This window comes from Spermophilus citellus, assembly GCF_964194105.1.
Source record: "Spermophilus citellus genome assembly, chromosome: 1".
Classification (NCBI taxonomy): domain Eukaryota; kingdom Metazoa; phylum Chordata; class Mammalia; order Rodentia; family Sciuridae; genus Spermophilus; species Spermophilus citellus.
In genome coordinates this window covers 194,458,331-194,473,423 of record NC_138182.1, presented here as the reverse complement: position 1 = coordinate 194,473,423, position 15,093 = coordinate 194,458,331, and the positions used below count along the sequence as shown (strand labels likewise).

Below are 15,093 nucleotides of genomic sequence, written 5' to 3'. Positions count from 1 at the left end.
CACTTTGAAAGACTACAATATGGGGGCTGGGGATGTGGCTCAAGCAGTAGCGCGCTTGCCTGGCATGCGTGCGGCCCAGGTTCGATCCTCAGCACCACATACCAACAAAGATGTTGTGTCCTCCGAGAACTAAAAAATAAATATTAAAAATTCTCTCTCTCTCTCTCTCTCTCCCCCCACTCTCTCTTAAAAAAAAAAAAAAGAAAGACTACAATATGATCGTGATCCAATTCTGAAATTAAACTTAATGAGAGTAACAGACACATCTCAAATAAGATGTGTCAATCATGGCGTTCCCCTACTCTAAGGTATTCACAAGACGGGTAAACAGTTTTTTATTCCTCCTCCTCTTCTTCTTCCTCCTCTTCCTCTTCCACTTTTTTTCCGGGCAACTTTAGCAGGACCCTTTGTGCCATCAAACTTTCCTTTAGTCTTATAGTCAGCAACATCCATCTCGTATTTCTCCTTCAGCTTTGCAGCCTTAGTGATGTATGGCTGCTTTTCACTGTCACTTAAGTTATTCCACATCTCACCCAGCTTTTTTGCCACATCTCCAATGGAGATACCAGGATTTGTGGACTTGATCTTGGGGCGGAATTCTGAACAGAACAAGAAGAATCCAGATGGTGGTCTTTGGGGGCATTCGGGTCCTTTTTCTTCTTGCCTCCCTTAGCTGGTCCATAGTCCTTCATTTTCCGATCATAGCGTACTTCATCTGCCTTTGCCATTTCATCAAATTTAGATTTCTCTTTCTCAGACATTGTCTTCCACCTCTCAGAGCACTTCTTGGAAAATTCTGCAAAATTGACAGGGACTTCTGGATTTTTCTTCTTATGTTCTTCTCTGCAAGTCTGCACAACGAAGGCATAAGCAGACATCTTGCCCCTTGGTTTCCTGGGGTCACATTTAGCCATCCTGACTGTATTGTTCGCTAGTCTGGGCAGCGCAGGGCACAACGCGCGGCTCAGCGCTCCCTAGCCTCCTGCTAGCTGCCTCCACGAGAGCCGACACTATAGGTTCTTTTTTTTTTTTTTTTTAAGAGAGAGAGAGAGAGAGAGAATTTCAATATTTATTTATTAGTTTTCGGCAGACACAACATCTTTGTATGTGGTGCTGAGGATCGAACCCGGGCCGCACGCATGCCAGGCGAGCGCACTACCGCTTGAGCCACATCCCCAGCCCAACACTATAGGTTCTTAATCAAGAAAACGACAATCCTTAAGGCTAGGCACTGCAATGAACATAATTCACAGCAAACAATTCTAGATTAATTAATTCACTGAAAATAATTCTAGATTAATTCTAGGCACTGCAAACACACTTAATCATGACAGGCTAATGACAGACATTCCCTCTGCTTGCTAAGTTCAAAAGTCTTAAGCCTTAGGCTTTATGTCCAGCAGATGCACACTCACTCAGGCCACGGTGATCAGATCTGGAACTAAGGTAGGCTTTTCCTGGTGTGGAGTGGATGACTGGTTGAGGAGAGGGCGGTATGGAGAAGTTATGGCTCTCACCAAGGTCCAGACGAGGCGGTAGAGTTTGAGAGCCATGAGGACCACACAGAGGATCAAGAAATGATGACAAGTGATGAGATGTCAGGTCCTCATTAGGCTCTCCAGCTCCAGTACATCCTTGTTTCAGCTGGTGGAATCCCTTTTCATTAACTCTATTATTTATACTAAATTTTGGGGCTTTTGAACCCCCTTTCAATCCGTATCAGCTTCCACCATATTTCTCCATGACATCATTTACCCTGGGGTCAGAAACATCTGGTCTGGTGGTCTCTACCCTGATCTTTTCCCCTTTCCCTCTTGTCAGGCTAGGACAGCCTGCCAGAGACTTCACTCTGTTTATCAGGGAGAGGGGAAGTAATGTGTTTGTGGCCTTACTGGAGGGATCTGTTGGCTGTGCCTGGTGACACTGCAGGTTTCAAATTGGAGTTTTTTAAATGGAGTTGCTTAGGCTCAGGCCTAAGGCCATCTTCACAGCTTCCCAAGCTCCCAATATATTGAAAAGTATTTATTCTGAGTATAAAAATCAATATTTGGCCCCGCATGGTGGCACATGCTTGTAATCCCAGTGACTTGGGAGGCTGAGGCAGCAGGATCATGAGTTCAAAACCAGCCTCAGCAATTTAGCTAGACCCTGTCTCTAAATAAAATACAAGAAAGGGCTAGGATGTGGCTCCATGATAAGGCACTCCTGGGTTCAATCCCTGGTACTAAAAAAAAAAAAAAAAAAAAAAAAAAAAAAAAAAAAAACATTAAAAAAAGCAATATCTGCCTGCTTTATTCACAACTCAGAAAACTTTAAAAATATACATCTGGTAATGAAAATTATATATATTTCCATGATTAAGTGGTAAAATTAAAAAGCAAAAAATGTTTTCTATTATGGAATAGTTCCATCTTATACCAAAGTATAGCATTATGAAGGCTCCCATTCCCTAGCTTCAACAATTATTAATCTTATTTCATCAAATCCGGCTTCTCATTTACAATTATTTTGGAGTAAATCCTCACACATTTTGTAATCATTTCATCTGTAAATATGTATCTTCAAAACATAGGATCTTTACTACTATCATAGACTTAAAATTTAACTGTAACTTCTGTATATCATCAAATATCCAGTATTCGAATATTCTCGATAGTCTCGGGGGTTTATACTTTTTAAAATTACTATTATCATCATCATCATCATCATCACAAGCTTATCCTTCCAGGGCCGCAGCGATTCCCGCTCCCCAACCGTAAGGTTCCGCCAGCTACAGAGCCAGAGCGCACCGCAGAACAACGTGTGGACACGGAGGCCAGCGGAACCAAAGTCGCCCATCTCCTGCGGGCTGAGGAGGGAGCTCTTTGCATGTTGCACTAAGGGCAGTCCGCACAAACGCCATTGGCAGCAGGTACCGGAAGCGGTCGCAAGTTTCCAGCTCTGGCAAAGGTCCTTCTTGAGACGTGCTGAGGTGCAGCGTGCGTGGTTTCCCTCTGGACCAGAGCCGAAAGGAATTGGGACCGTGGCGGAGATGGAACGCTACGTGGAAGGCCGCACGGCGAGCTCACTGTTCGCTGGATTTCGAGCCCTGGGGCTTTTTAGTAATGATATCCCGCACGTGGTGCGGTTCAGTTCGCTGAAGCGCCGGTTCTACGTTACGACCTGCGTGGGCAAGAGCTTCCACACGTATGACGTGAGTGATTTCTTTGCCGGTTTCCCGAGAACTACCCTCCTCGGCTCCCAGCTCTGTCCTGGGGCATTCCCGTTCTCCCCTCCCACCCAACGAGGATTTCCCTTTCTGCCCTTCTTTTCCGTAACCCCACCCAGTTCTATTTAGCCACCCTCATTGAACCCTTGTGCCGCTGCTTCAGCTCTTGCAGTTCACCTGGGGGCGAGTTTCGGAGGGAACCTGGCTAAGGAATGAATACTTGAGAATGTCTCAGTGTTACAGTATCATATTTGTTTAGTAGATAATTATTGATCCTCCCAGAGGATGCAAACATGAATAAGATAAGCCCTTAGACGACTCGCTAGACACTTATTGTGTAACTGACGACACAAACTGGGTTAGAAATCCAGACTGAAATACATTAGGAGGACTGGGAGGGTGAGTTGATGATTTAAGGGACTCTTCACATTCGATGGCAACTTCCCCTGAGCATCTGTTTTCAACCAACCTTGAATATCTGGCGCCGTTTCACTCTAAGCTTTGCAGCAATTTCTTTGCAAGGTAGTTTTTTTTACTAATTTTGTAGCACCCTTATATAACTTAGGAAAGTAAGTATTAGGAAACTAAAGTTACTTGCCATGACACTCATGCTGCTTATTAATGATGGATTCCCCCCTCCCCAAATTTACCACTAATCGGAATAGTATTTTGTTGTTCTTTCTCTTGTCTTCTCCAAAATAATGTAAGTTGTGTGGAAAGCAGGAATATGATGAAGATGGTAATAGCCAAGGTTATTAAGCACTTTTTCTGGAAAGCATGGTGTAGAGTTGTTTTCCTTGAAGAATTGTGAAAATTGAAGAGGTTATTAACAAGAAGAGTGGGAATCGGGAGCTAGTTGAGTAAATGTAAAAAGAAGGATGGGGTGAGGTGAAGAGAGTTGGGTTTCTGGAAGCCTGGGATGGTGATGGAGAAAGTTGGGTCAGAATGACATAAATCATGTGGGAGTATTTATTGATACCATTCTTTCCACTTCTTTCTTACTTGCCAATTTTTGGTTTTGCTAAAGTTTTCCTCCCTGAAACATAACTTTTGTAATTTTCTAATTTAAAGAAAATTTTTTTCCACCTTTAGAGTAAAAATTTAATGAGCACATTTTTATTTAAATAAATCCTCTAGTAAATAAATGGATAATTTACTGCCTTTATTGTGTAAATGGTTATGTCAAATTTATATTTGTAGCTTGCCAACATTCCTTTTTCCACATCACTGTACCCAGAAAGACTTAAAAGTCTCAAAATTCTATATCTCCTTTTGAAATCATATGTTTGGTACAGTGTCTTTCCTGACATTTTGTTAAGCACAAACACATCCCCCGCCTCTTCCAAAGAAATCCTATCCTTAGGAGAGTAACATCTTTAACATTTTATAAAAAATTTACTATTATTTGCACATTGAAATTTAGTCATAAAAATATGTTTTAAGATGTCCTTTAGATCTTGTGATGCTTTCTTTGGAGGCGGGTGGGGATGATACATTTTTTAAAATTTCTGTAAAATGGCATAAAATGCTTATTACCTGAGGACTCTATGTTTGTTACACCAACCAATTTTCTGGGCTATGATCTCTGAAACTAAAAATAACTTGGGGTAAACACAATGGCACTAATGATCCCAAGTCATTAACTTGTTCCTCAAGGGCTCTCTCCTATGGCCATTGTTGTATTACTGCCCATTGTGAGACATCCTACATATAAGCATTTGTACCTGGACAATAGACAAGGTATAAATAGCTGTTGATGTTGGTAATACCAGCTAACATTGGGCATTTACTACATGACTGCTGTACTCTGTTTTTACATAAATTTATTTGCAATCCCATTGAATTTTCATAATCCCATAAAGTAGGTACATATCTTAATCCATATTTGGAATCCATATAAGGAATTTGAGGCACAGGGAAGAAGAGTAACTTTCCTCAGGTCACACAGATGAATTAGTAACCATATATTGGAATCAGCAAATTAGTCTGTAAGCCAATTCAGTCCACTATTTGTTTCTGCATGAGCCATGAGTTATGAGTAGTTTTGTTATTTTTCTAAAGATTAGAGGGAAAAAATCACATTATTTCAGGATGTGAGAACCAAACAAAAGTACCGACAGATAAAAGTTTATTGAATATACCCACGTATATTTATTATGTCTGCTTTCCTGCAACAGTATAAGAATTGGGTCAGTACAACACAGACTTTATGACTTGCTAATCCTAAAACATTTACTCTTTGGCTCACTACAGAAACCCTTTGCCTACTTCCATCACCACTGTTGGTGAAATAGTTGAAAATATAACTTTCCTGATAATGAAATTTAGGGTCAGTGAGTATCTTTTCTAGGAGGGACAGCATAGCAGATTTACCTATGAGGTTATACCTTAATCTTAAGGTGTTAGGTTATTATAAAATTGTTTTCCTTATGAAAACTTAATCTTTTTTTTTTTTTTTTAAACAGGTTCAGAAACTTAGTCTGGTTGCAGTAAGTAAGTGTGAATTTTATTCTGAATTTATGCTGGCTTAGTATCTTTAAAATTTTTTTGACATAAGTTTAAGGCTTCTGGAATATATAAAGAATCCAGTGTGTGTGTCTAATAAACCTCTATAGGGGGCAAAAAAAAAAAACAAAACTGACACTATCATCACTATCATGTTTTGCTTTCAGTTGTCACATGATTTATTTATTTATTTATTTATTTGGAGTAGTTCTTCAGCATTTCTTTGTATTTTACCACATTGTGATTAATTCTTTTGTAGAATAACCTTCAGTTTGAGTTTTTCTGATACTTCTTTAGAGTTAGATTCAGTATTTTGACAGGAGTAACAAAGAAATGATGCTGAATTCTCAGTGAATTTTATAAGTAGGCACATGCTATTCCTGGCAGTGATAACTTTGATTGTTAAGGTGATATCTGTCAGGATGCTGTGTTTTAAAGTTACTAGTTTGTCCTTTGTAGTTAATAAGTATTTTGTAATATGATGCATTCAGACTCTGTAAATATGCTATTGCTCTTCAAAGTTTTACCTGCTGCATTTAGTCAGCATTTAGTGATGAGACTTGCCTGAATCTCAGTTAGTGATATGATGGTTATTAAATAGTGGTTTTGTTTTTCCATCATTCCTTCTACTGTAAGGAAGAGTCTCATATTTGGATATTTTTTTCAATGGGGGTGGTATATATTTTTCTAAGAACTGTTTAATAGCATAAAAGGCCTGCCAGAGCTAACAGGTACTAGTTTTACCTTAAAATGTGATCCTTGTAAGAGAAATACATTGTGTATGTCTGAAAAACAATTTTTAAAAGATTAGAAGACAGAAGACAGAATAACCTAAATTGAATACAAAAGTGAATGATAAACCTATAGAAATAGTATTATGGAAACTAAATCCCCAAGTGGAATATGCACATAAAAAGTACTTATGATCATCTTCTGTCTACTCATCTCCCTGACCCCAAAAGAGAAAGAAAAAGGAGCACCGTGATTTTATTAGTGAGAAATGAATCAAGAAATCACGTCCCATAAGAAATGGCTAGAGGTAATAAGCATATTTACCTTGGAGACAACTGAGTAGAAACTGTATCGTCTTTAATTATTTTAAGGCTCAACTTAAAGAGTATATATGGAGTTCTTTGGGGTTGGTCCAAAGGGTTGAGTTAGATGTGGATCTAAGTTTTAATTTACTAATAAACTCCATGTTCTTGAAGGTGTTCATAAGTGGGCCAGATACCCATCTGTCAGTTTCATGTATTAAATGATGTTTTTTTTCCCAAATACTTCACAAAGCTTCTTTTTATCTATTTATTTAGCATTATGTTGTTATGTTTGCAGATCTTAATGTTTACAACAGTCAATATTGAGATTAAAATTTTATACTGATTCTCAGCTTTCTTTCTTTCTTTTTTTAAATACCTTTATTTATTTATTTTTATGTGGTCCTGAGGATCGAACCCAGGATCTGGCACATGCTAGGCAAGCACTCTACTACTGAGCCACAACCTCAGCCCTCAGCTTTCTTTTTTATTAAATATATTTTTAATTATTATATCCATTAAAAATATTATATGTATATTGATAGTTTCTATTACAAGATCTTAAAATTGTATTTCTTTTATGTTCTAGGTAACTCTGTTCCACAGGATATCTGCTGTATGGCAGCTGATGGGAGGCTAGTTTTCGCTGCTTATGGGAATATTTTTTCTGCATTTGCCCGTAATAAAGAGGTTTGTATCACTGAACTATTTCAATTTGTACCATTTTTTTTCTTTCTAATGTATGCTCAGTTTTATAGAGGAAGAGAAAATTTGATTTCACCTATATATGTGTATTTATAAATACACATATGTATGTGGTCCATATGGAGACACTTTAATGAAGGAACTCTGCTTACAGGTGTGGGCTGGGTTGGGGGAACAACATAGGGGGAGGAATGCATCAAAGGCTATAAACTTGGGGAAGCTATTACCAATCTTCTGGCCAAAGGGCAGAAGAAGTAGTGTTATCGAAGCCTGGTGAGAGCTGAAACCATGGAGAAGGAAATGTAGTGATGGAGGGATAAGTTACTGTGAGGTCAGTGCCTCTGTGTCAAAGCAGGAAGGTAAAGCAAAGAAGTACTTTATATTCCCCTTTCTCATCTTATCTGGAAGGCAGTTGGTGATGGAATCTTAGAGGTCAGCCTTCTAGAAATACCATTTTTTTTTAGTATAAACGGAATTACAATGGTCGAATCAGCAAGGGATCTACGTATATATGCATACCTTTTTCCTAAACTCAGTAGGGAGGCTAAGCCCTAGAGTTCTCATTTCTGTGTTCTTAGTCCATGCTTTATTTCCTTATTGAACTGGCTAAGCAGGTGAACGTGTCTAACTCCTTAATATTTGTTCATATAATCTTGTATACTAAAAAATTGGACTACATTCTTAACATGAATGTTTTTAGGATTAGAAAGCCTTTTTTGGATAATATTACTTGATGAATGACTACTAATATGAAATTATTTTAAACTTTATAGATAGTACATACCTTTAAGGGTCATAAGGCAGAAATCCATCTTTTGCAACCTTTTGGGGATCACATTATCTCTGTTGATACTGACAGCGTTCTTATTATTTGGCATGTATATTCAGAAGGTAAGAATTAATAATTTATTTGTTTTGTCTTGGGATTGTATGTGTATAGTTAAAAATCTATGTGAACATAACTTCTACACCAGAGGTTTCACATGCAAAACAGTCAAAATAAATAAACAAAATTAAAAAATTAACATGTATAAGAGAAAACATTCTAAATAAGAAGTAAATAAGCAGTTTTTGCCAGTTGGTTAACTACTTACAACTTGTTTAATGTGCTAATTTCAACTAATATATTTTCCATTGCTGTTCTTTAAAATTAGTGACTTGTTTTCTCTGTAGAATGGATTTTGATGTATGTTCATACCTAGTATTTTTATCTTTCAAAAGGAGATGCTAATAGTAAACTTGAAGAATCTGTAAATAAGAAAGAAAATATACATCTTTTTTTAGCTTCTTTACTCTGTTTACATTTTTAACTTATATATGTCTTGATTATCTATTGTTCAATGCAGTATTCTTATTTTTAGTCAACATTTTAGAGGTTGCCTTCTGGGAGTTATTCTGTATTCTCATACAAATTGCTAATGCTTTTCTTTGTTTAATCTTTGCTCAAGTTGGGGTAACAGAATTCCAAAAGTGCTCCCTTCAAGGTTAGATTTTAAAAAGCTTTATAAAGTTATAAGTTCTGGCTCGTAAAGTCTCAGGCACTCTTGATGTTGATGCCTAGATTTTTTGTTGCTTTTAGAACAATACATTGACCTGGAGTTTTCAGGGAGCTATTTGTAGTGAGACAAGGATCTTTTAAAATAGTATTCAAAGTAAAGTCTGTATACTTTTCACCTATATCTGTGCATTCTAACCCGGGGTATACATACTTCTGGGAGTATGTAGTACACCTTCTTCAGCATTCAAATTTATTGGTAAACTTTTGAAAAAAAAATTGTTTCAGTACTGAACAAATCTTGAAGTGAAAAACACAATTTAAACCGTAATCGTAATTTTAATTATAATAAATGTAAGATTTTAAAGAAGTTTCTGATCTTGCAGCAAGTAACTACCTGCTGGGCTACCTTCAAGGGTGGATGTTAAAAAGCTTTATAAAGTTATAAGATCTAGCTCATAAAGTCTCAGGCACTCTTTTGATGCTGATGCCTAGATTTTTTGTTGCTGTTAGAACAACACATTGACCTGGGTTTTTAAGTTCCCAGAGTTTTAAGTTCTTTTCATCTCCTGAGTTAGAGTCTTCTGAGGAAATGTGTGAGAAGCACTGTTTTTGGTTTCACTAAACTTCACCTCTTTTCACATCTTCTAAGTGGCTCGTTGAACTTCCCAGATATTTGGCTCTTCACTTGGAGCATTGACTTCTGCCTCTTGATCAGATTATAAAAATATTAATGTTGATCCCTATGATCATTTTTTAATCCTGTTTTCTTTTCTGTAAACCAATTTAAGTAGTGAAACTTCTAATAGTATTTATGTTAGAACTTGTAGATAATATTGACAGCCTAAATGACATTTACAAGTTGCCCCTATCACATTTATCTTGGTTCTTGGGGGTTATTTATAGGTTAGTTTATGTCTGATTTATATTAGCATATAAGTCTCTGTGGTAAACTTACTTTAAATGATAAATATATGGGTATATGAAATAAGTGTCAAACTATTTTATAAAAAATAATTATATGTTATTTGTAACTTTCACTTTTTGTAGAAGAATACCTACAATTGACTTTCGATAAATCAGTTTTTAAAATTTCTGCGATTTTGCATCCAAGTACCTACTTGAACAAAATACTTCTGGGCAGTGAACAAGGAAGTCTGCAGTTGTGGAATGTAAAATCCAAGTAAGCACTTTACTTAAATAAATAATGTACTTCTCATCTTATCCACATCTACTACTTTCTTCTTCCTATTTATTTATTGGTTCTGGGGATTTAACCCAGGGGTGCTTTACCTTTGAGTCACACCTAGCCCTTTTTACTTTTTATTTTGAGGCAGGGTCTAAGTTGAGGAAGCTGGCTTTAAACTTGGGATTCTCCTGCCTCAGCTTCCCGAGTTGCTGGTATTATACGTGTGTACCACCATGCCCAGCTTCCTAAAGCATTCTGCATCTTTCAGTTCTCTCTGCCCTTATATGTTTATTTGGAGGGCTGACAATAAATATGGCTGTGAGAAGTTATCACTTAATGCCATCACATATTTGAAAAGTGTCATGTGGTCCTGGCACAAAATAAGCAACTTCATAAATTCACATTGAATAGTCTAAACTATTGACTCAGTAACTAGTCAATAGAAAGAATCCATATAGCTATCCAGACAGCTTTATAAAGTAATATTATGAGATTAGCATTAGATAGCTTCTAGATTTTTATAAATGAAAGAAAGAGATGGTAAAACAAATTCATGTTAATTTAGTGCTACCATTTAGAAATGATTTCAAGGGAAAAAAAGTACTTTGATCAACAACCACCAGTATAATGAATATCTATTATAATGTTATTAATATAACTGGAAGGCTACATTAATGATTTTAAATACCTCTTCTTGTTACTTGAACATTTATCTAGAGAGAAAAGGCTAACTCAAGTTTTGTATAATGTTAAAACAAGCAAACAAAAATATTTAACTACCTAAATTATTCTTTCCAAAGCCCTTGTAAATTTGAAAGGGAAGGTTGTTTAGTTTTTTTTTTTTCTTTTTTTATTGTTGGTCATTCAAAACATTACATAGTTCTTGATATATCATATTTCACAGTTTGATTCAAGTGGGTTATGAACTCCCATTTTTACCCCGTATACAGATTGCTGAATCACATCATTTACACTTCCATTGATTTACACATTGCCATTCTAGTGTCTGGTTGTTTAGTTTTGAATCAATATTTCAGTTCAGTGGCAGATACCACTGACTGCCAACTCTGTGCTATGCTCAGGGATGTTGACTGAGACGCTGTCTCTGCTTTTAAGGTTCTTTTCTTAGGCTCTTTGTGATGTTTACATTCTTTGTGTACTTTATCCATTATGTAATTATTGCAGAGACTAATTTGTGCCCATTTGCAGAATTTAATATATAATTTAATATTTTAATGACTAGTATTAAAATGATTTCAGATAGCTCTGCTCCATAGACTGACTTAATCATTCATGGTCTGATTCACAATATGAGAGCAGCATAACTGTTTCCATAAGACAGTTCATATAACATTCAAGTACTATTTTAGTTAAAAATCTAATTATTCCCTTTAGTGATGATATTTCTAGAAATACATTGCAGTAAAAAAAAAAAAATGAGATCTGCCTATATTCCAAGATTTATTGTCTAGATAAAATGGATTTTACTCACATATTTTTTCTTCTACTCAAACATTTAAATTTTTTAATGAGGTGGCCTTGCATAGTAATTTGCAGATTGGGAGTTTAGAACCTGCATACACACACTCTTTTTTTTTTTTTTTTTTTTTTTTTTTTTTTAACTCTTTAACTAAATGACCTTACTTGGCTTAATTATTTAGCACTTTTTTTTTTAAGTTTCTTTTTCTGGAAAAAAAAGGTGATAATATTTACTTCATGTGATTATTTTGAGTATTGGACATGGTAATATGTTCTCAGAATAATGTGGGATGAAGAATTTAATAAATACTACTGTTACCAGTTTACTTTTAAATATATAGTCGATAGTCGATTTTGTTTTTCTCTTCCACCTGCAAAAAACCCTAGCTTTCAACTCTTTTTTTTTTTTTTTTTTTTTGTAGTAAGCTTCTGTATACATTTCCAGGATGGAAGGTTGGAGTGACTGCTCTTCAGCAGGTTAGTAATTTTTGGTCAAACCAAATAGTAGATTCATGTAATTTCAGGGATCAGCCTGTTTTTAGACCTTAAGACAAAATAATATAGTTTATAACTAACTGTTCCACTAAGGAAATAATGTTTTGGAAGTACACTGACAACAAGTAGTAACACGTTTGCCGTTTAGAATTAGGCTCTAAACCTGTGGTTATTGTGGGACCTTGTTTACTAATTATTTTGCAAGCATGTAGTATAGAGCTTTATAGAGAACAGAAATTAGTTGTTCATTGATGCAAAGGAGACTCTAGGTTTTACAGAGAAATTTATCAGGATGTTGAGATTTCCTATTTGAAATAGTTGGGGACAAAAATCCTAAAGATTTTTTCATTGGTAGACTTAGAAAATTGCTTTTCATTTTTATGAGTCAGCAAAACATATGTATATGAATGAATGTATGTCTATAGAAAATCTGGTGAGTCTGTTGGTTACACATGTAGCCATTATTCCTGATCTTTCTAATATTCATTGCCCATTTTATTTGCACTCCCTCATCCCCTCTCACTGTCATCAACCATGCTCTGCCATGCCTATCCATTATAAGACAGAATTATAGTCATAGAATGTTATGGCTGGAGAAGATTATAAAACATTTTTTTGCCTTTTAGTGTATTTTACAGGCTTTTCCTGTTTACTGTGGATAAACAATTCTTTACTTCCTTTCCAGTTACATATGTTGCCATACTTATGACAAGCCTTCATATATTTTCTAGGAGGTCTCTTTTTCTCTTTCACCTAGTCAGTGATTTGTTGTGATTGCACATGTAAACTTTTCTTTCTGTGTGACTTTTTCTTAACAAGACTGTTTTGTTCTAACAGTTGAGAGGGGAATTGACTGGCAAAATTTAAACTGGGAAGTAATTTGGAAAAATTGTTCCTAAATACTTCCATTTGAATAGCAGTTAATATTAACTCTTAGCATTAGTTAATAAAAGCCAGAATGGTAATACTTGTGGATTTCCCCCTGCACACCTTTAAGAAGATACTTCATTTTCTCTCATATTAACACATAAATAATAGTGTTGATCATAAAGATTGTAAGGCTGTGTTGCTTAAGAAAATAGAAACTTATGAGTAATTTAATTTTCAGGCACCAGCTGTGGATGTTGTTGCTGTTGGTCTTATGTCAGGTCAGGTTATCATTCACAACATTAAGTTTGATGAAACATTAATGAAGTTTCGTCAAGACTGGGGACCCATAACTTCGATTTCATTTCGCACAGGTAATCTTTACCATATTTATTCATGAGAGTTAAGAACACCTGAAATGCTTTACTTTAAAATCACAGAAATTGTTTTCTTATAGTTTAATAAGTATTAATGAAACACCGAAGTAGAACAAGGCAAAAAATATGGGAAGACTAATAGTGTATAGTTTAAACTTTATAAACTAAAAGGGAGAGAAATTTGTCAAGTTTACTTGTTTTGGGGCTTGTGTTTTTTAACATATATTTTATTTTAATAACAGATGGTCATCCAATAATGGCAGCTGGAAGCCCATGTGGCCATATCGGACTTTGGGACCTAGAAGACAAAAAATTAATCAATCAAATGAGAAATGCACACTCTACAGCAATTGCTGGGCTGACATTTCTCCATAGAGAACCTCTTCTTGTCACAAATGGCGCTGACAATGCTCTCAGGGTATTATGATTATTTTTGTCATTTTTCTGGTTCATCTGGCCTACCTTTTTGGTTATTACAAGCTTGCTTTTTAATGTATTAGTACCAAAATTAGAAGACGAAAGGAATATGGGATGAAACATTGTTATAGATAAATAAAAAGTATAGCAGATGACATTGCAATGAAGTGGGAAAGAGTTACAGCTTATTTCTTTCCCAATCCCCACTTCAGGGTCAGTGGCCTGCCTGACTGCAGATCAGAGAGCACATGGTGTAAGAACCTTACCATTTAATTTCTTGGCAGATATGGATATTTGATGGCCCCACAGGTGAAGGCCGACTTTTGAGATTCAGAATGGGCCATAGCGCTCCTCTTACCAGGATCAGATACTATGGACAAAATGGACAACAAATTCTAAGTGCAAGTGAGTTTCTATTTTCTACCCATAGTACTTAAGTAGGTATTGAGAGCTGGACGCATTTTTAGATTGTAATTTCTCTTTAAAATGTCCCAAACCATAACACTAAGCTTTTTGTAGAATCTAATTTTATAACCTCTGTGATTCAAATGGCCTATTGTTTTGATGGAGCTTGATGAGGAATTTTCTTTTTATATCAATAGGTCAAGATGGAACTCTTCAGTCATTTTCCACGGTACATGAAAAATTCAATAAGAGTTTGGGACATGGTAGGTCATTTGCAATATAGAATAGAAGTTGTTAGTCACAAAAGAAACTGCAAGATTCTGGGAGAGCTGGAGGAGGTTTCATCAATATATTTCCTCTGTTTTGGATAAAATTAAAACCTTATGGAGGAGAAACTAGTAAGATCCTAAGATCAAAATCACTGTAGAAGTGTTTGGGGTACTGCTTACTATAAATCTGTTAAAAAATGTTAGGCATCTTGGGTGATAAAACATACTCTACTCTTGCCACCCAAAAAATACAGCCTAATGTGATCCATCTGTAGAGTGCAGAATTTAAATTATGGTAACAATTTTAAAGAAAGCATCAAAATAAATAGCATCTCATCTTTTTGCTTTAAAGGGCTCCTTTATTCTCTTCCTGGTTTCCAGCTTTTGAGAGGTTTCTTAAACAAAAATGTTTTTTAGTTTCATTAATGTTTATTTTTTTAAGTATATGTTCTAGCTATTCATAAAAGTATGTACTTCCAGGTAACTTATAGATCCTTTTTTAATTGATAATCTAAAATAGTTCCTTTTGGAATTAAATTGGAGAGATTTGATATCTTTAAGAATCTTCTCATCCAGGAATGTGATATATCATTATTTGTGTTAGTTCTATCATATTATTGCCAAATAATATGATTACCTCATTTTTTT

General features: G+C 35.6%; 1 protein-coding gene and 1 pseudogene across 2 annotated transcripts in view; one reads left to right on the top strand and one right to left on the bottom strand.

Moving 5' to 3' along the window:
• Positions 1 to 335: 335 nt before the first annotated feature.
• LOC308654020 (high mobility group protein B3-like) lies at positions 336 to 914 on the bottom strand (annotated as a pseudogene). The gene has a single exon. The product of its transcript is annotated as a high mobility group protein B3-like (transcript).
• Positions 915 to 2,912: 1,998 nt separating this feature from the next.
• Positions 2,913 to 15,093, top strand: part of WDR36 (WD repeat domain 36) — a 34,629-nt gene continuing 22,448 nt past the window's right edge. Inside the window, exons 1-10 of the mRNA XM_081290192.1 lie at positions 2,913 to 3,193; positions 5,674 to 5,701; positions 7,337 to 7,437; positions 8,226 to 8,343; positions 9,998 to 10,130; positions 12,038 to 12,092; positions 13,219 to 13,351; positions 13,597 to 13,772; positions 14,056 to 14,176; positions 14,374 to 14,439. Coding sequence (XP_081146318.1) covers positions 3,032 to 3,193; positions 5,674 to 5,701; positions 7,337 to 7,437; positions 8,226 to 8,343; positions 9,998 to 10,130; positions 12,038 to 12,092; positions 13,219 to 13,351; positions 13,597 to 13,772; positions 14,056 to 14,176; positions 14,374 to 14,439 — 1,093 coding nt within the window. The 5' untranslated portion in view covers positions 2,913 to 3,031. The remainder of the gene's footprint in view (positions 3,194 to 5,673; positions 5,702 to 7,336; positions 7,438 to 8,225; positions 8,344 to 9,997; positions 10,131 to 12,037; positions 12,093 to 13,218; positions 13,352 to 13,596; positions 13,773 to 14,055; positions 14,177 to 14,373; positions 14,440 to 15,093) is intronic.